Genomic DNA, 21,935 nt, shown 5'->3' with positions numbered 1-21,935 from the left:
AAAACATAATGTTTTAAACTTAACAGCTGAGTCTGGATGAATGCAGGTTCAGGTTAACTTTACGTGTTACGTGACTCAGTGGTTGAATTTGAACAAATTCTCCAGATTCTTCAGAATGTCAAGAAAAGGGTTATATGAAGAAACATTTAGATTTTTGATAGTAATGTTGTCTTAGAATTTATGGGAGAGGCTAAAAAGTGTGTGTGTGTGTGTGTGTGTGTGTGTGTGTACGCGTGCCTGCGTTCGTGCGTGCATATGTATACATGTACGTGCATATGAGTGTGCATTTGTTTGTGTGTTCACATCTCTGTCTCGCTCAGTGACATCTGTAGCTCACAGTAACAAAAAGATTCAGACAAAATGTGTTGATTTGTAAAGTTCATAACATTCAATACCAACATAACAGAGAAGGCCCCTCTACAAACCCCGATTCCAGTTAAGTTGGGACGTTGTGTAAAACGTAAATAAAAACAGAATACAATGATTTGCAAAACCTTTTCGACCTATACTCAATTGAATACACTACAAAGACAAGATATTTAATGTTCAAACTGATAAACTTTGTTTTTTGCAAATATTCACTCATTTTGAATTTGATGCCTGTAACACGTCTCAAAAAAGCTGGGACAGGGGCATGTTTACCACTGTGTTACATCACCTTTCCTTTTAACAACACTCAATAAGCGTTTGGGAACTGAGGACACTAATTGTTGAAGCTTTGTAGGTGGAATTCTTTCCCATTCTTGCTTGATGTACGACTTCAGTTGTTCAACAGTCCGGGGTCTCCGTTGTCGTATTTTGCGCTTCATAATGCGCCACACATTTTCAATGGGAGACAGGTCTGGACTGCAGGCAGGCCAGTCTAGTACCCGCACTCTTTTACTACGAAGGCACGCTGTAGTAACACGTGCAGAATGTGGCTTGGCATTGTCTTGCTGAAATAAGCAGGGACGTCCCTGAAAAAGACGTCGCTTGGATGGCAGCATACGTTGCTCCAAAACCTGTATGTACCTTTCAGCATTAATGGTGCCTTCACAGATGTGCAAGATACCCATGCCATGGGCACTAACACACCTCCATACCATCACAGATGCTGGCTCTTGAACTTTGTGCTGTTAACAATCTGGATGGTCTTTTCCTCTTTAGCTCGGGGGACACGACGTCCATGATTTCCAAAAACAATTTGAAATGTGGACTCGTCAGACCACAGCACACTTTTCCACTTTGCGTCAGTCCATCTCAGATGAGCTCGGGCCCAGAGAAGCCGGCGGCATTTCTGGGTGTTGTTGATATATGGCTTTCGCTTTGCATGGTAGAGTTTTAACTTGCACTTGTAGATGTAGCGACGAACTGTGTTAACTGACAATGGTCTTCCAAAGTGTTCCTGAGCCCACGAGCTAATATGCTTTACAGAATGATGTCGGTTTTTAATACAGTGCCGCCTGAGGGATCGAAGGTCACGGGCATTCAATGTTGGTTTTCGACCACGCCGCTTATGTGCAGAGATTTCTCCGGATTCTCTAAATCTTTTGATGATATTATAAACTGTAGATGATGAAATCCCTAAATTCCTTGCAATTGTATGTTGAGAAACATTGTTCTTAAAATGTTGGACTATTTACTCACGCAGCTGTTCACAAAGTGGTGAACCTCGCCCCATCCTTGCTTGTGAACGACTGAGCCTTTCAGGGATGCTGCTTTTATACCCAATCATGACACTCACCTGTTTCCAATTAACCTGTTCACGTGTGGAATGTTCCAAACAGGTGTTTTTTGAGCATTCCTCAACTTTCCCAGTCTTTCGTTTCCCCTGTCCCAGCTTCTTTGGAACGTGTTGCAGACATCAAATTCAAAATGAGTGAATATTTGCAAAAAAACAATAACGTTTATCAGTTTGAACATTAAATATCTTGTCTTTGTAGTGTATTCAATTGAGTATAGGTCGAAACGGATTTGCAAATCATTGTATTCTCTTTTTATTCACGTTTTACACAACGTCCCAACTTAATTGGAATTGGGGTTTGTATGACAGTTAACGGGTCTGTGGTCTGAGACGCTAAAGTCAGACTCAGTCATTGAAATATCTGACCTCCAATGTTGGCAATAGACTCTGGTCCAACAATCTGGTCTTCAAACATCCTCTGAGCCTCCCTCAGCTTCAGGTTGGGTTCATAACATCCCATCATGACAGGAGGCTCGCTCAGACTGACAACACACAAACAACCAGCTCATTAGAAAAGCAGCCAGTAAGCATTTAAATCAGTCAGTCAGTTTTTTGATGAGCTCTCTGTCAGAGCCACTCAAATGAAAATAAAACCATACCCATATAAATGTATATACAGACCAGACAGGTGACAAATGAAAGTAAAACCCTGTATGCCTGACCCCTACAGTGAGGAGGTCCGGGGCTCTGTTATGCTGTGGTGGGCATTTTTGTGGCATGGTTTGGGTCTACTTGTGGGCCCAAACCACCAGGTGAGGATGAGATTCGCCCTGAGATGCTGAAGGCTCTGGACATTGTTGGGCTGTCTTGGCTGACACGCCTCTTCAGTGTCGCATGGAGATCGGGGACGGTACCTGTGGAGTGGCAGACTGGGGTGGTGGTTGCCATATTTAAAATGGGGGACTGGAGGGTGTGCTCCAATTATCGGGGCACCACATTACTCAGCCCCCCTGGGAAAGTCTACTCTAGGGTGCTGGAGAGGAGGCTCTGACTGATTGTCGAACCTCAGATCCAGGAGGAACAATGCGGATTCCGTCCTGGCCGTGGAACAACGGACCAACTCTTTACCCTTGCGGAAGTGCTGAGGGGGGCATGGGAGTTTGACCAGCAAGTCTACATGTGTTTTGTGGACTTGGAGAAGGCTTACGACTGTGTACCCGAGTGCACTCTGTGGCGGGTACTACAGGAGTATGGGGTACCGGGGCAGTTGCTGCAAGCCATCCGGTCCTTGTATACAAAGTGAGAGCTGTGTCTGCATTCTCGGCATAAAGTCAAACACATTTTCGGTGGGCGCCAGACTCCGTCAAGGTTGTCCCTTGTCTCTGATTCTGTTTGTGATATTCATGGACAGGATCTCAAGGCACAGCCAAAGTAAGGAGTGTGTCCATTTTGAGAACCTCAGAATTGCATCTCTGCTCTTTGCAGATGATGTTGTTTTGTTGGCTTCATCAGAACGTGACCTCCAGCGTGCACTGGAGCGGTTTGCAGCTGAGTGTGAAATGGTCGGGATGAGAGTCAGCACCTCCAAGTCTGAGACCATGATTCTCTACCAGAAAATGGTGGATTGCTCCCCCCCGGGTTGGGGATGAGTTGTTGCCTCAAGTGAAGGAGTTAAGTATCTCGGGGTCTTGTTCACGAGTGAAGAGGGAGCTGAGCTGGAAGGCAAAGCTCTCAATTTACCAGTCAATGTTCGTTCCAACCCTCACCTATGGTCATGAGCTTTGGGTAGTGACCGAAGGGTGAGATCACAGATACAAGCAGCTGAAATGAGTTTCCTCCGTAGGGTGTCTGGGCTCAGCCTTAGAGATAGGGTGAGGAGGTTCGACATCCGGAGGGAGCTCAGTGTAGAGCCGCTGCTCCTTTGCGTCGAAAGGAGCCAGTTGAGGTAGTTCGGGTATCTGATTAGGATGCTTCCTGGGCATCTTCCTTTGGAGGTTTACCGGGCACGGCCAACTGGGAGGACATCCCCGGGGTAGACCCAGAACTCGCTGGAGGGACTAAATGTCCAGTCTGGCCTGGGAACACCTTGGGATCCCCCAGGAGGAGCTGGAGGGCGTTGCTGGGGAGAAGGACGTCTGGAGTGCCCTACTTAGCTTGCTGCCACTGCGATCCAACCCCGGAGAAGCAGCTGAAGATGAATGAATGGATGAATAAATTAATGGTTTGGGTTCACTTGTTCTCTTAGAGGGAAATGTCACTGCAAATCAATACAAAGTGATTGATCATCTGATGATCACCTTTATCCTATGCCTTGGCAGGCCAAGCAGGATGCCTACAGTAGAGGGGATATAGCCCTGTACAAGCAGGCCAGAAACTCAATTACAAAGGAGATCAGAGTGGCTAAAAGAAGCTACAATGAAAAACTGAAAAACAGGTTTTCAGCCAACAACCCTGCATCAGTGAAGAGGGACATGCAAGACATCACAAACTACAGAAGACCCCCCCCCCCCATGCTGAGGCAAACAAAGACCTGGCTGACGACCTGAATGTCTTCCACTGCAAGTTTGACTGACAAATTCACAACCCTCATCCACTGCAGCCCAATGACAACAGCCCCCATCACACCTCTGACAACTCGCTTACTCTCCCCCCTGATACTCAGGCTGCACTCAAGATATATGTGGAGGATGTGAGCCGGCCTTTCCAGAGACAGAAGACCAGGAAAGCACCAGGCCCAGAGGGTGTCTCCCCCTCCTGTCTTAAAGCCTGTGCAGACCAACTGGCTCCAATCTTCACACAGATCTTCAACAGATCCCTGGAGCTGTGTGAAGTCCACTCCTGTTTCAAATGCTCCACCATTATACCGGTCCCCAAGAAACCCTCTTTCACAGGACTGAATGACTACAGGCCTGTCACTCCGACGTCTGAGGTCATGAAGTCTTTCGAACAACTGGTGGTAGCCCACTTGAAGAATGTCAAAGGACACCTACTGGATCCCCAGCAGTTTGCCTGTAAGGCAAACAGGTCACTGGATGATGCAGTTAACATGGGACTGCACTACATCCTGCAACACCTTGACTGCCCAGCAACATATATGTAAGGATCCAGTTTGTGGACTTCAGCTCGGAGCTCAACACCATCATTCCAGAAATCCTCTCCTCCAAACTCTCCCTGCTCACCGTCTCCCCCACCATCTGTCAGTGGATCACCAGCTTCCTGACAGGCAGGTAACAGCAGGTGAAGCTGGGGGAGGTCACTTCTGGTATACAGGCAGTCAGCACTGGTGCTCCCCAGAGATGTGTCCTCTCCCCACTGCTCTTCTCCCTCTACACCAATGACTGCACCTCCAAGGAACCAGAGGTTAAACTTCTGAAGTTTGCAGACAACTTTACGGTCATCAGACTCATCCAGGATGGCGACGAGTCTGCATATTGGTGAGAGGTTGAGCAGCTGGTGTTCTGGTGCAGTCATAACAACTTGGTGCTGAACATACTCAAAATTGTGGAGATGACAGTGGACTTTATAAGACACCCCTCAGCACTGCTCCCCCTCACAATATCCAACAGCCCTGTGTTTCAACCGTAGAGACCTTCAAGTTTCTGGGAACTACCATTTCCAAAACCTGAAGTGGGAGACCAACATCAACTCCATCCTCAAAAAGGCCCAGCAGAGCATGTTCTTTCTGGCATGACTGAGGAAATTTGGTCTGCCACACGAGTTGTTGAGCCAGTTCTACACCGCATCCACTGAATCTGTCCTGTGCTAATTCATCATGGTCTGGTTCGCAGCAACAACAAAAAAAAAAAAAACAGGATAGGAACAGACTGTAGCGAACAGTAAGGACAGAAGAAAAAAAATCATTGCCACTCCCCTACTCATCCTCCAGAACCTGTACACCTCTAGAGCCTAGAAACGGGCGGGCAGAATCAGGACAGACCCTAGGACACAGCCTATTTGAACTCATATACTCTGGCAAGCGCTACAGAGCTATGTGCACCAAAACCACCAGACACAAGAACAGGTTTTTCCCCACAGGCCATCTCTCTCATGAACACTTAACAGCATAGTGCAATAATGGACACTTATAATGGACAAGACACTTTGTGAATAGCCCCGTCTCCTCAAGATGTCTCACTTAAATATCTCTGATGTGCACTACCTCTTTTTAAATCAGATGTGCAATACAAATGTACAATTGTAAATACATATACAACTACTGTATCCTGGTTATAAATTATTGTTGTTATAATTCTAAGTATAGAATACATAATATATTTTAACATATAATATAATGTAATATTAGCATACAATACATAAGCATAATAAGTTATAAATTATTCAGCCATAACAAAACTGTATAGTTGTGACATACCTTGTTGTGCATACATACTTACCTCCTGTATTTTATTTATGATTCCATTTGTTTCTTTTTTGTTGCCTTTTTTGATTGATATACGTACTAGAAGCTGCTGTAAATTGGAGTCAAATTCCTTGTGTGCGTAAGGACACTTGACCAATAAAGTTGATTCTAATCCGATGATAAAACATTTCTATCGTGATGGGAGTGGTCTTCTCCAGGATGACAATGCCCCCCATTCACAGATCATGAGGGTTCACTGAATGGTTTGATGAGGATGAAAATTATGTAAATCATATCCCCATGGCCTTCACAGTCACCGCATCCAAACCCAATTGACCTTTCGCAAAGTCCCGCCCCCCTTAGTTACTGTTGCTATGCCCTTCAAGCATTTCAGAACCATCCAGGAAGTAGCCTGAAAACACCAAAACATGAAGGAAGAAATCAGTGCATTCCCAGAGAAAATAAGTGATGTATTTTGGAGTAATTCATCCTTAATATCATCCCGTGAAAGGCAGAAGGGGTTACAGTATGTGGTGGCGGGATACATTCAGAATATTAAAAGTAAAGCTGACTTGCGTGGACTCCGGGCTGCCGGGTGCGACTGTAATTGAGCGTAAAGCTTACCGGTCGCAATCAAAAAATGAGAAACCCCATCAACTAATTCTGAAACACATTGTGGACCAATTGTGCTCTTGCACTGTAGGGTAAGTTACATATTTCAGCTATATTTTTGATAATCCATTGTCAACATCACCGTATTATAGTCTTGATTTTGGCCAAAGTTCCCCATAGCGTTCTTTTATTCAGGCTTTTTCGGGGGTACTGTGTGGGCTCCTGGGGGTCGCAAGCAGCCAGGGACATGCCCCGGGGCCGGGGGAACCGCCCCATGATTATTTTTTTTTACCTTCGTACCAGAACCGGTATTTTCAACAAAATAAGGCAAACGAGATGCCCCCGCGGGCGGGATGACTTTTCAGAATGACCGATCCCCACCTGGAGCTCACAGAGGGGGAGCAACTTTTAAAATAAGCCGGATATGAGGAGGTCAGACTGGGCAGAGACTATCCCAGCCGACCCTCCTAGCGGGTCTTGATGCTCTGAAATGAAAGGTGGAACCTGGCTAACCTCTGACTAGCATAACAAAGTTATGTTAGTTGGCTAGCTATCATTAGCTATTATTAGGTTTCTCTGGCCAGACTAAGTTGGTTACGTTCATTAGGTACATTAATGATGTTGGCCATGGGGTCTGCTATACTGTGAAATCTATTGCCGACATTGCGCTTCTTGCGTTCTGGGTTTCGGGAAGGGAAAGAAAATTACAGCCCCTCCAAACTTTTCATATATCTAGTATTCGATTTGCAGATCCCATAGGCACACCGTTTCAGCATTTTGCTGTGTGTTTGAAAGCTTGAGAGACCTCCCTCACATAGAAACCGTTGCTAAGGTAGGATTGGACAAGCACCGTTCTGGGGCAGTATTTAGCGAAAGGTCAATTATTGCTGCTTCACCGAGTCCGGCCATAGTCAGATCTGATGAGACCGGGGAGCGAACCCCGGTCTCCAGTGGGCAACTGCATCGACACAAAGCCGATGCTTAGACCGCTACACCACCGCGGACCCTGTCGTGTAACATCCTTTTTCAGACGCAGCACCATAGCCAGCCATCAGCTGGAACACAAACAAGACCTGCTCCAGCTACCAAAACAGGTTAATCACAGACATTGTCACAAGGTGGAACAGCTCTTATGATATGATTGAAAGAGTTATAGAACAACAACCAGCCATCTGTACAGCACTACTTTCAACAGAGGTCAGAAAGAGTGAAAAGGATATGTTCACACTGAGCGAGGCTGACGTCACATGTGTCGAGGAAGTGCTCAAAGCACACATTATGCTGCTGCAGCAGAGATTAAGAGGTTTAGAGAAGAACCCCCTTTGCCACTCCCAGAAACTCCACTCAGTTGGTGGAAGGAACACCAACATGAGTACCCTCAGCTATCCAGAGTAGCAAAGTGTTTCCTGTGCATTCCTGGCACAAGTGTCTCTGCGGAGAGTTTTCTCCTCTGCAGGAGACATTGTTACCGTGCAGAGAAGTGTCCTGAAAGCTGGACATGTTAACCAGCTCGTTTTCCTACACAAAAACATTAAAAAAAAAAAGCACTGACATATATACAAAATAGAATAACATGCGAAATCCATATTCAAAGGATCTGATGTCTCGTAAGAATTGCTGGATTATTTAAGCCACCACAATATTTGTTGTCCTCCAACCATTTCAGATTGAATTTACATTTACCCATTTTCTTTTTGCTTGCCGCCTCTTCTGCCACCCACAGGCCAGTGCCTCCCCGTCCCACTGTCCTTGGCAGTCTAGCATATGCTATTTAGTGCAAATGCATTGCACATTGCTTGCAAGAATTGTTGGGCTGCTTTGGAATATAAAATAAAACAAAACATAAATATACACTCATTTATTCTGCCACTGAATAAATTTAATGCCTCCCTTCCTAAAATTCCAGACATGTTAAAACATCTGTACACCTTGAATTAGAAAATTCAAGACGTTTAAAGACTTTTTAAGGCTCCGCGGTGACCCCGATTGAGGATACGAAGAGGAACCATGGAAACCTGACAGTGCTGTGGCCTATGGAACAGTACCCCACAAGCTGGTGGACACTACTTCAACAAGTTCAACACATGTTTCAGCTACAGGAACTTCACTGCTGACTGGCAGAGACTGGAGGTGGGCATCGTCACTGGGTGCAAAATCTCAGTGATTCTGTTTTCCGCAGTAATGACCTTCTCGTCAAGTCAGCAGAGAAGTTACGTCGGCGTGCAATACTGGCAAGCGGCACCCAACAGGCATTCACCAGGGCATTCATGGACAACTTCATCATCGCAACAAAATCAGTACCTGAAGGGAGATGGATGATGGAGGATTTGGCTGAGCTTACCAATGGGCAAGGATAGAGCTCAAACCTGGAAAATCCAGAAGCCTGGTCCTGAGGAGGGTGTGTGTTCAGGAGCTTTTCACTTTAAGTTCAGAGAGGACATCATCCCAACAGTCCAAGAGATACTGGTGAAGAGCTTGCGGGAGTGGTACAGGGAAGACCACGATGATAAGCAGAGTGTGAAGGAGATGCTCATTCAAGCGGATACCTGGAGAAGAGCTGCCTACCCAGCAGGTGTAAGGACTGGGGATACCAACACGGGGTGCTTCCGACACTCTTCTGGCCACTGCTTATTTACGAGGTACCAGTCTCCACTGTTGAGGAAGATAAACACCTACCTGAGGAGATGGCTGGGTATTCCGAGAAGCTCCTTCTCTATTGACCTGTATAGCACAGGCAGCAATCTGCAGCTACCAGTAACATCCGTGGTCGAGAAGTACAAGGAAACAAAAATACGCCAGGCCATGATGCTGCAAAACAATAAAGATGCAAGAGTATGCCAGGAAGGCAACGAGGTCAGAACAGGTATTAAGTGATCAACCAGCAGAGCCAGCACCATGATGACATCGTCAGGTCAGTAGCCCAGGGCAGGGTGGGTCTGGGCTGCTTCACCAGGGCAAGCTGGAACAAGAATAACCCAAAGGAGCGGCATGGCATAGTGCAGAGGGAGGTCTGCAAGGCAGAGGAGGAAATCAGAAAGGGGCAAGGCTGTAGCCGTGAACAAGCAGGGCAACTGGACGAGGTGGACATCTGGAGCATGGAAGGACACTAGATCAGTCAAAGAAAGGTAAATCAGTTCATCTAGATACAAAATTTATTGACATAGGTTTCATCACTCATCTAAGTGACCTCTTCAGTCTAAACTGATTGCAGTTATCCCCACCCTTATAAACAATATAGTTGCATAATAACCAAAACCAACAATCGGTTGCATGTGCAAATTGTCATGACCATTAAATAATTAACTAGAGTTAAAATGGCAATGTGTACTATTCACAGAGGATTGGGAAATCGTTACAATCACAATATTGTAAGATAGCGACAGATGTACTCTTAGCCCCCCCCCCCTTGGTTCGGGGATGGTCGTTCCTGCTTCATATAGAAGGCCTCTTTGACTCCCTGTTCAAACCAGCATTCCTTCCTATCAAGGATGTGCACATCCTCATCTTTGAGAGAATGGTCACTGGCCTGTAGATGGATGTAGACTGTGGAGTCCTGGCCTGACACGTTAGCTCTTCTGTGTTGTGCCATCCTCTTGGCCAGCGTCTGTTTAGTTTCCCCAATGTACAAGTCACGGCAATCCTGCTGGTACTTAACAGTGTACACTATATTGCTCTGTTTGTGCCACTGTTTTGTTTATAAGGTGGGGATACCTTCAGTCAGTTGAGACTGAAGAAGTCACTTAGATGAGTGATGAAATATTTCTCTCAATAAACGTGTCCAGATGAACTGATGCAACTTTCTGTGGTAGAATGAAAGTGAACAGGGGGCAAATATTCACCGATATTAATTTCGCCATGTGTGACTGTGCCCTAATGATGTCAGGAGACAGGGAAAACAAAAGTTCGCTGTTCACTGAAAACATCAATTGCAATTAGCCAATGCTTATAAATATTATGACCATTTTGGCATTTATTTTTTTAAATATCGTGATGTACACAATAATAATCTTTCACATTGTAATGTTTTTAGTTGTGATCTTTTTAAAAAAAATTTTTTTTTTTTAGGAATTTTCCCCTTTTTTCTCCCCAATTGTATCCGGCCAATTACCCAACTCCTCTCAGCCGTCCCGGTCACTAATCCACCCCCTCTGCCAAGCTGGGAGGGGCTGCAGACTACCACGTGCCTCCTCCGATATATGTGGAGTCACCAGCCGCTTCTTTTCACCTGACAGTGAAGAGTTTCACCAGGGGGATGTAGCACGTGGGAGGATCACGCCATTCCTTCCTGCCCCCCCCTCAAACAGGTGCCTCGACCGACCAAAGCAGGCGCTAGTGTAGCGACCAGGACACATACCCACATCCGGCTTCCCACCCGCAGACACAACCAATTGCATCTGTAGGCACACCTGAGCAAGCCGGAGGTAACATGGGAATTCGAACTGGCGATCCCCATGTTGGTAGGCAACGAAATAGACCGCTACGCTACCTGGACACCCAGTTGTGATCTTTTGCATGTTTGTGCGCTGCAGCGCATTCCTGTGTGTGTAACAAGCAGAATGTATACGCGCTGTGCACCCGCCTATGTAGGCGCATCTTACTATTTGAATAATGCGCAATTTTAATAGCAGGAAAATACTGTGCCATTGACTTAAGACCAGATTTTTGTTGGTCATTGGCGCAATCACTTTTCGCTGCTTCAAGATAGCAATGCACCAATGATGTGCCTGACCACACATCATTTTAAGACCAACATGTACATTTGCTATTTAAACAGCATGGGCACTGGGTGGGAAAATAACAAAGAAACTAGCAAAGACACTTGCACTGTGCTTTGCGCCAGGTCTAAGATAGGGCGCGTCATGTTGGTTTTTCCTTTCACTTGTCACATGTCCAACACAATTAACATAGACAGAAAAAACTCTTGTGTTGTAAATGCAAAAAAGAAATTAAGACCAGAAAAAAGTCAAACTGAATCTTAACAATCATAATACATTTTATTGGTCTAGCCTGTTTCAAGGTACACAAAGACGCTTTACTTAAGATAAAAAAACAAAACCAACACACCAAAAACATATAACACACAACATTAATCATACTTTAAAAACAATTCTAAAAACGTGAGTTTTGATTAATGATTTGAATGTGGACAAATCATTGCAGCCTCTGATGTATTTGGGGAGAGTTCCAGAGGGATGGGGCAGCTATGGGGAAGACTGTCGCCTCAGTTCCAGTGCTTGGTCTTGGGGCGACAGAGCCTTCTTCATAGCTAATTGGAGATATAACAATGTCTTTTACAGATATTGTTTTATCTTCACAGATGTCTTTCACTCATCAGCAGAGGGTGTATGGACAGTCACACACATGCACACACACCTGAGGATCTCGGGCTGGATGGGAGACTCTAGGACCAGCAGAACCAACAGGACGGGCAGAACCAAGAATCCACCAAGAGACAGCAGAGTGACCCGAAACACTTTGCCACTGTAAGTACTGAGAGTGAGTGAGTGACAGAAAGAGAGAGAGAGAGAGAGAGAGAGAGAGAGAGAGAGAGAGAGAGAGAGAGAGAGAGAGAGAGAGAGAGAGAGAGAGAGAGAGAGAGAGAGAGAGAGAGAGAGAGAGAGAGAGAGAGAGAGAGAGAGAGAGAAAGAGGTCATGTTGATAAAACTATGGACGCTCTATCAAGACTACAGTCTGACTGTGAGATGTTGTCAGGGAAGTGTTCAGGCTTGCTGGAGGCTTGTACCGTGGTTCTGGTTTCATTACAAAATGTAGTTTAGATAGAACAGACAGGCTGTAGATACTCAATTTGGTCATCTGAGGCCTGAATGACTTTTACTTTACATCAGATGGGTTTGTGCTTCAGTCTGTGACTCAAAACACTGTTGTGTTGTCTTTTGTGTGTGTTGTATTTATGAGTGTTGTATGCTGTGGTGTATGTTGTTTGTTGTGTGTATTGTGTTGTGCATGTGTTGTGTTATGTGCACGTGTATTTTATTGTGGTGTGTTGTGTGTGCTACGTAATGTGTTGTTTGTGTGTATTGTGTTGTGTGTAATGTGTTGTATGTGTGTTGTAGTATTTTAGTGTGAGTTGTTTGTTGTGTTGTGTGTGTGTGGTGTGTTTGCTGTGTTATGCATGTTGTATGCATGTGTTTGTGGTGTGCATAATGTGTTTCTGTAAGAACCAAAATGGAAATCTGTAAATGTCAAAGGGCTTCTCTGAATAAAGATGGACATCTGTAAGGAAATCTCATCTCTAAAGACTCTTGGCCAAAAAAGCTTCTGTGTGCCTGTACTGAGTACTGAGGCTAGCAGTGTGTATCTAATGGAGTGTCATGCACAAGTTAGTGAATGAAGCCTATAAAGTTTGGACAGAATTTGTCATTATGCGATATACTTGATGTATCCTCAAAGGAAAATTGTATTTGGAAGTTATACCCAACAGTGCTTGTATCAAGAGTAACTAAGATAGAATATCACATTTTAGCTGTTTGGCTATAGAATGAATATCTATGTATAGAATGGATATTCAAATCTTACTTTATTCAGACACAGGTCCATATTAAAAAACAACAAAAATATAACAAGGGACAACAACACAAAAATATAGTTAAAATGGCAGTTCACAAGTCCACAAGATTAAAAATTATACAGATATTTGTTCCAATGTTTCCAGAAACGAGAGGAGTACCTTGTGTCACTTTGTGTAGGCTCAGTTAAGAGCATTATAATTACATTCTTGAAATCAATTAATTCACACATAAACTTGTACATAAAATTCCTCAACACACCATGAAAAGAGGTAACATTACTAGTCACAAACATATCACTTGCACTTGTCCATCTTGGAAGCTTGAGCAAGATTCTGAATGCATCATTATATACTACCTGAAGCTTTTTCATTTTTGCTTTGCTATAATTGCACCACAAGTGGGCTGTACAGAGTGGAGTACAGTAGGCCCTAAAAAGAGCAGTTTTAACATCATCCATAAACATATGAAATTTGCATACCAGCATATTGGCTTGTGCCTACAGCTTGCAACACCGGCGCTGCACATCATCGTCATCACATAAATCATTCCTGATGATGTGACCCAAATACACTAAAGGGACAAAAGTATTGGGACACACCTCTTAATCATTGAATTCAGGTGTTTCATTCAGACCCATTGCCACAGGTGTATAAAACCAAGCAGCTAGCCATGCAGTCTGCATTTACAAACATTTGTGAAAGAATGGGTCATCCTGAAGAGCTCAGTGAATTCAAGTGTGGTGCTATCATAGGATGCCACCTTTGCAATAAGTTCGTGAAATTTCTTCCCTGCTAGATATTCCACGGTCAACTGTAAGTGGTATTATTGAAAAGTGGAAACGTTTAGGAATAACAGCAACTCAGCCACGAAGTGGCAGACCACGTAAAGTCCCGCAGCGGGGTCGACGAATGCTGAAGCGCACAGTGCTTAAAAGTTGCCAATGCTCTGTTGACTCAATAACTGCAGAGCTCCAAACCTCCTCTGGCATTAACATCAGCACAAAAACTGTGCACCAGGAGCTTCGTGGAATGGGTTTCCATGGCCGAGCAGCTGCATGCAAGCCTTACATCACCAAGCACAATGCCAAGCATCGGATCTGAGTGGTGTAAAGCACGCTGCCACTGGACTCTGGAGCAGTGGAAACGTGTTCTGTGGAGTGACGAATCACACTTCTCTGTCTGGCAGTCTGATGGATGAGTCTGGGTTTGGCAGATGCCAGGAGAACGTTACCTGCCTGACTGCATTGTGCCAACTGTAAAGTTTGGTGGAGGAGGGATAATGGTATGGGGTTGTTTTTCAGGGGTTGGGCTAGGTCCCTTAGTTCCAGTGAAGGGAAATCTTAATGCTCCAGCATACCAAGACATTTTAGACAATTCTATGCTTCCAACTTTGTGGGAACAGTTTGGGGAAGGCCCTTTTCTATTCCAGCATGACTGTGTCCCAGTGCGTAAAGCAAGGTCCTTAAGACATGGTTGGGTGAGTTTGGTGTGGAAGAACGTGACTGGCCCGCACAGAGCCCTGACCATCGAACACCTTTGGGATGAACTAGAACGGAGATTATGAGCCAGGTCTTCTCATCCAACAGCTTGACCTCACAAATGCTCTTCTGGATGAATGGGCAAAAATTCCCACAGACACACTCCAAAATCTTGTGGAAAGCCTTCCCAGAAGAGCGGAAGCTGTTATAGCTGCAAAGGGGGGACCAACTCCATATTAATGTCTATGGATTTAGAACGGGAGGTCATAAAAGCTCCTGTAGGTATAATGGCCAGGTGTCCCAATATTCTTGTTCATATAGTGTATCTAACTTTGTTCACCACATTTAGTGCTTGGTCTGCCATGAAGAATGAAGGACAATTTTGCTTCTGATCCTCCTTGGTTTTAGCAATCATGACAACACTCTTTTTAGAGTTAAATGTAATGTCATGCTGCACTCCATAACTTGAGCAGAGCCTGAGCAGTTGCTGTAAGCCAACACTATAAGGAGACAGGACGACTAAGCCATCGGTGTACATCAGATGGTTAGTAAGACTATCCCCCACCATACAGCCAGTCTTATACTCTTTCAACTTTTTTGGAAAGATCATGCATATACAAGTTGAAGAGAACAGGTGACAGTATTCCACCTTATCGGACCCCATTGGTCACTAGGAAGGGTGCAGATATACTCTTACCCCATCTGACTTGCATGGTTTGATATGATATATATAATATGTCCATAAAACGATGTCTTTATGAGGGAAGAGTCGTCTGTTGTGAAACACTCATGGACATGACTCAAACTGCTGCACCTTCTCTAAGCTTTATTTCATTAAAGTATTTCACGTTACCCAACCACGAAACCAAATTACACAATCACAGACTTCTTACTGCCAACTTCGTTTTTCCATGATTACGAAATAACTCCGAATGCTCTTTGGTACATTATTGATTGACGGTTTCAAATGTTTAAACATTGACAGGGAAACAAACACACTCAAACACTTGGTTAGCCTGATAAATAAATGGGGGAAAAAACATACAGAATGAAAAAAAAGCTAAATAACTGGGGGGAAAAACGTACAGAAAAAAAAACGTTTATGGTTTACCTGGATGATTTCAACTGGCGCTCCTGTAAATCGTCTGTGATGACCTGTGGTCGGTACAGCCGTCTGAACCGCAGCCCCTCTGTTTCATTCATGTTGAACAGAGACGCCGCCAACTCTGTTGTCAGGAATATGTTATTCTAACGTGAATAAACAGCTTAAAAAGATTCGAACTGCACACAGACTGCAAAACATCACGACTGCGGGGCAGAGCTCTTCTTCTTTGGTCTCCGCCCTGCAGAGCGTTTCTTCTACGACATCTCTGTTGTTTTCTTTAATATCGGTTTGTCGTACAGTTTTAAGGCAAATTACCGCCATCTACTGCTCCGGAAGGTGACTCAGAGCCCTGCTAAACTGTTTTTTTTGTGTTTTTTTTAATAAATTGCAAGTCACAGTTTGAGAATAAGAATAATCACAGTGCAGTGCAAAAATCTAACATTCAAACATGCCAGCGGGGTTAGGTTAAATAAAAAAAGGCAATTAAGGCATAATTTGTAACAGACTATTTAAGAACCAAGGCACATATACAGTCAGCGCAACACATGCCATTACAGTTTTTATGGCCTATTTATTGGTATAAGATTTAATAGCTTTTATGTACTGTTCAAAATATTTGTAAAAACAGTGAAGAGGCATTTGGTTTTAAACTTACACTTATAGGTATATAGAATTTCGCTAGAATAATCAATAAATGTATGATATACGCCTTTTCCTCAAATTTCTTGTTATTGTTAACTACTAATAAGACACGTTAGTCCCTAACTAACCAGTCTGACCCTTTAGACGAGCGGTTAGTGATGTCGCCTTGTGGTGCAGTACACCTCGTATCGAATCCCGCACCGAGCAAGAAAATAACCGGTTACATTATATTCAGAATCAGAATCATGTTTATTGTCCATGTAGATTTGAACGTACATGGAATTTGACTCCAGTTTCGTGGCTCTCTTAGCGTACTTAACATAGAATAACAACACTACAACACAAAAATCTTCAGATATATACACAAGGACTGATTTATACAGGCGAAATAAGCGGCGATAAAATTCAATGGTGCAGACTATATCAGAGATGCTGAAATAGATGTTAGCAGGTGACTGACATACATGCCTGAGGTAGATGGACATGACAGAGCGCACCAGTATATGTACAATGTACAGTACATAATATACAGAAAGGTTGGAAATATCTGACAGTGTTAAGCATTCATTTGAATGACAGCCCAGAGAAAGAAACTGTTTTTATATCTGGTTGTTATGGGGTACAGTGCTCTGTAGCGCCTACCAGAGGGGAGGAGTTGGAACAGGTTGTGACTAGGGTCTACAGTGACGTTGCCTGCCCGTTTCCTGAGTCTGGAGGTGTGTAAGTCTTGAAGGGAGGGCATGTTGGCACAAACGATTTTCTCTGGAGATCTAACTGTCTGTTGTAGTCTGTCCCTGTCCTATTTGGTGGCCGAACCAAACCAGACAGTGGTGGATGTGCAGAGGCCAGACTGGATTATTGCAGTGTAGAACTGAATCAGCAGTTCCTGAGACAGGTTGAACTTCTTGAGCTGGTGGAGAAAGTATATCCTCTGCTGGGCCTTTCTGATGATTGTGTCTATGTTGAATGCCCACCTTAGGTCCTGAGAGCTCGTGGAACCCAGACATCTGTAGGTTTTCGCCGTAGACACGGTGATATTTAATATAGTGAGGGGGGCAGTGTTGGGGGCTCCCCCTGAAATCCACTGTCATCTCCACTGTTTTAAGCATGTTCAGCTCCATATTCAAAGAATCCGAATATAACATGTTCATAAAATAATATAAAATTTTTGTGGAAGCTGGTTACGTATATTGGTCATCAACCCAGTCTTTAGAGCAAGAGGGTCCAACTGCAGCACCTCGGATCTCTCCTCAGGCCCCTCCATGCAGGTATTATTGCCCTCTGGTGGTCGGAGGATGTGTATATGTCATGCATGCCAAGCCAAGGGCCAAAACGTCTGGGTTTTTCTTTCTTTCATTGCGCCAGTAAAGTTGTTTTATGTGCAGATGTCGTTGCTGCTATTACAGTTAATACTTTTATCATTATTATTATTATTATTAATCCAGCCACTGAGGATACACAAGCTAGTGCATTTTTAGTGCTGGTCCCAAGCCCGGATAAATGGTGAGGATAGTGTCAGGAAGGGCATCCGGCGTAAAATCTTTGCCAAATCAAATATGTGGATTATGAATCAGGTTTCCATACTGGATTGGTCGAGGCCCAGGTTACCAACGACCGCCACCAGTACTGTTGGCCAACAGGATGCTGGTGGAAACTATGCTACTGTTGGGCGAAGGAGAAGGGGAGGGGTAAAACATGTCCAGAGGCAGCAGGAGAGGAGGAAGGGTAAGATTGCGGAAGTGAGAGTCGGAACCTTAAATGTTGGCATTGTGACTGGTAAAGGGACAGAGCTGGCTGATACGATGGAAAGAAGAAGGTACATAGGTATACTGTGTGTGCAAGAGACCAGGTGGAAGGGGAGTAAGGCCAGGAGCATTGAAGGTGGGTTCAAACTCTTCTACCATGGTACGAATGGGAGGAGAAATGGGGTAGGGGTAATTCTGAAGGAAGAATATGTCAAGAGTGTGCTGAAGGTGAACAACATGTCGGACAGAGACGAGTATGAAGCTAGAAATTGAAGGTGTATTGATGAATGTTATCAGCGCATATGCCCCGCAAGTTGGGTGTGAGATGGAAGAGAAAGAAGAATTCTGGAGTGATTTGAATGAAGTGGTGGAGAGTGTACCCAAGGGGGAGAGAGTGGTGATTGAAGTGTACATCAATGGGCATGTTGGTGAAGGAAACAGAGGTGATGGGCAGGTATGGTGTCAAGGAGAGGAATGTGGAAGGACAAATGGTGGTGGATTTTGCGAAAAGGATGGAAATGGTGAATACATATTTCAAGAAGAGGGAGGAACACGGGGTGATATATAAGAGTGGAGGAAAGTGCACACAGGTGGACTACGGCTTAAGTAGAAGGTGTGACCTGAAAGGGATTGGAGACTGCAAGGTGGTGACAGGGGAGAACATAGCTAGGCAGCATTGGATGGTGGTCTGTAGGATGACATTGGAGACCAAGAAGAGGAGGCGAGTGAAGACACAGCCGAAAATCAAATGGTGGAAGCTGAAGAAGGAAGACTGTTGTGCGGAGTTCAAGCAGGAGTTAAGACAGGTACTGGGTGGTAGTGAAGAGTTGCCAGATGGCTGGACAACCACTGCAGAAATAGTGAGGGAGACAGCTAGGAAGGTACTTGGTGTGTCATCAGGACAGAGGAAGGAAGACAAGGAGACTTGGTGGTGGAATGAGGAAGTACAGCAAAGTGTACAGAGGAAGAGGTTGGCAAAGAAGTGGGATAGTCAGAGAGATGAAGAAAGTAGACAGCAGTACGAGGAGATGCAGCATAAAGCGAAGAGAGAGGTGGCAAAGGCAAAGAAAAAGGTGCATGGTGAGTTGTATGACAGGTTAAGAGAAAAGGACTTGTACCGATTGGCTAGACAGAGGGACCGAGCTGCAAAGGATGTGCAGCAAGTTAGGGCGATCAAGGATAGAGATGGAAATGTCCTGACAAGCGAGGAGAGTGTGCTGAGAAGGCGAAAGGAGTACTTTGAGGGGTTGATGAATGAAGAAAATGAGAGAGAGAGAAGGTTGGATGATGTAGGGTTAGTGAATCAGGAAGTTCAGTAGATTAGCAAGGAGGAAGTGAGGGCAGCTATAAAGAGGATGAAGAGTGGAAAGGCAGTTGTTCCTGATGACATACCTGTGGAGGCATGGAGATGTTTAGGAGAGATGGCAGTGGGTTTTTTAACTAGATTGTTTAACACAATCTTGGAAAGTGAGAGGATGCCTGAGGAGTGGAGAAGAAGCATACTGGTACCGATTTTCAAGAACAAGGGCGATGTGGAGAACTGTAGCAACTACAGAGGTATAAAGCTGATCAGAGTAATAGAAGCTAGGTTAAGAGGAGAGGTGACGATTAGTGAGTAGCAGTATGGTTTCATGCCACGAAAGAGCACCACAGATGTGATGTTTACTTTTAGAATGTTGATTGAGAAGTATAGAGAAGGCCAGAAAGAGTTGCATTGTGTCTTTGTAGATTTAGAGAAAGCATATGACAGGGTGCCGAGAGAGGAGGTATGGTATTGTATGAGGAAGTCGGGAGTTGCAGAGAAGTATGTAGGAGTGGTGCAGGATATGTATGAGGGAAGTGAGACAATGGTGAGGTGTGCGGTTGGAATGACAGATGGGTTCAAGGTGGAGGTGGGATTACATCAAAGATCGGCTCTGAGCCCTTTCTTGTTTGCAATGGTGATGGACAGGTTGACGGACAAGATCAGGCAGGAGTCTCCATGGACTATGATGTTCACGGAAGACATTGTGATCTGTAGCAAGAGTAGGGTGCAGGTTGAGGAGAGCCCGGAGAGGTGGGGGTATGCACTGGAGAGAAGAGGAAGGAAACTCAGGAGGAGCAAGACGCAATACCTATGCCTGAATGAGAGGGAGGACAGCGGAATGGTCAGGATGCAAGGAGTGGAGGTGACAAAGGCATATGAGTTTGAATACTTGGGGTCAACTGTCCAAAGTAACGGGGAGTGAGGTAGAGAGGTGAAGAAGAGAGTGCAGGCAGGGTGGAGTGGGTGGAGAAGAGTGTAAGGAGTGATTTGCGACAGAAGGGTACCAGCAAGAGTTAAAGGGAAGGTTTATAGGATGGTTGTGAAACCAGCTATGTTATATGGTTTGGAGACAGTGGCACTGACGAAAAGACAGGAGGTGGAGCTGGAGGTGGCAGAGTTGAAAGATGCTAAGATTTTCACTGTGAGTAACGAAGAAGGACAGGATTAGGAACGATTATATTAGAGGGACCGCTCAGGTTGGACGGTTTGGAGACAAAGCAAGAGAGGCAAGATTGAGATGGCTTGGACATGTGGGGAGGAGAGATGCTGGGTATTTTGGGAGAAGGATGCTGAATATGGAGCTGCCAGGAAAGAGGAAAAGAGGAGGGCCAAAGAGGAGGTTTATGGATGTGGTGAGGGAAGACATGCAGGTAGCTGGTGTGACAGAGGAAGACGCAGAAAACAGGAAGAAATGGAAACGGATGATCCGCTGTGGCGACCCCTAACGGGAGCAGCCAAAAGTAGTAGTAGTGGCAGCTCTTATTTTGAAAGGTCAATGTCGCGCAGTGCCAAAAACCTCTTAAATGAACCGTAAAGGGGTGGAATCGCCATGTGTCTGCATAAACCAGTTGTCTGCTAATTGTGAAACACCTAGCTTAAACGTTTAGCACCTGGCTAAGGGCACAAGGTCTTACGGTGTTTGAATGTCAGACACCTGTTACAATAGAACACAAGCCGTTTTCTGTACAATCGCTACATATTTCGTATGCATAAGGCCACCGAAATGTGATTTACAACGATTAACTTATTCACACGTGCATTACAAAAATATTTGACATGGGCCGTTTGAGACTATTGATTGACATTAAGCAGACCAGTGACAGACATTAGTCAGTATGCAGATAATGGATTGTCGACAGCAGTGGAATTGTCACAAGAAAGTTAATATTCCTGCACCCAACATTGCCTTTTCCATTATCACCACGTGGGAATGAATCACAGTCTCTGAATCGCACACAAGCTTTGCATATCAACACGGCCGAATGGGTGTCCATGTTAACTGTTCGGATAGATTTAATCATTTCACCGCATGCCAGGCTAACCACAGGCATAAAAATCGGTCGTCACTCAACAAGTCAACCTGTGTTTCTAGTGTTGTTTGTGCTTTTCGACAGTTTGGCTCGACGAGCGTCGTCTGAGCAGCGACATGGAGAACCGTCGCACCGCCCTCTGGTGGTGCAGCTGAAGAAACGGTTGAAATAAAATGGAACAGTGGGTCAATATACAAACCCCAATTCCAATGACGTTGTGCAAAACAAATAAAAACAGAATACAATGATTTGCAAATCCTTTTCGACCTATATTCAAGTGAATACACTACAAAGACAAGATATTTAATGTTCAAACTGATAAACTTTATTGCTATTTTGCAAATATTCACTCATTTTGAATTTGATGCCTGCAACACGTTCCAAAAAAGCTGGGACAGGGGCATGTTCACCACTGTGTTACGTCACCTTTCCTTTTAACAACACTCAATAAGCGTTTGGGAACTG

General features: G+C 44.6%; 1 protein-coding gene across 1 annotated transcript in view; it reads right to left on the bottom strand.

Annotated features, from left to right (window-relative positions):
• apmap (adipocyte plasma membrane associated protein) overlaps positions 1 to 15,984 on the bottom strand; it is a 34,933-nt gene extending 18,949 nt beyond the window's left edge. The window contains exons 1-3 of the mRNA XM_056291843.1: positions 15,754 to 15,984; positions 12,009 to 12,125; positions 2,090 to 2,205 (exon numbers count right to left, since the gene is read on the bottom strand). Coding sequence (XP_056147818.1) covers positions 2,090 to 2,205; positions 12,009 to 12,125; positions 15,754 to 15,845 — 325 coding nt within the window. The 5' untranslated portion in view covers positions 15,846 to 15,984. The remainder of the gene's footprint in view (positions 1 to 2,089; positions 2,206 to 12,008; positions 12,126 to 15,753) is intronic.
• Positions 15,985 to 21,935: the final 5,951 nt, after the last annotated feature.

The sequence above is a fragment of the Lampris incognitus genome, chromosome 13 (genome assembly GCF_029633865.1).
Source record: "Lampris incognitus isolate fLamInc1 chromosome 13, fLamInc1.hap2, whole genome shotgun sequence".
NCBI classification, from domain to species: domain Eukaryota; kingdom Metazoa; phylum Chordata; class Actinopteri; order Lampriformes; family Lampridae; genus Lampris; species Lampris incognitus.
Note: the sequence above shows the minus strand (reverse complement) of the source record. Positions and strands in the feature narration are given on the sequence as shown.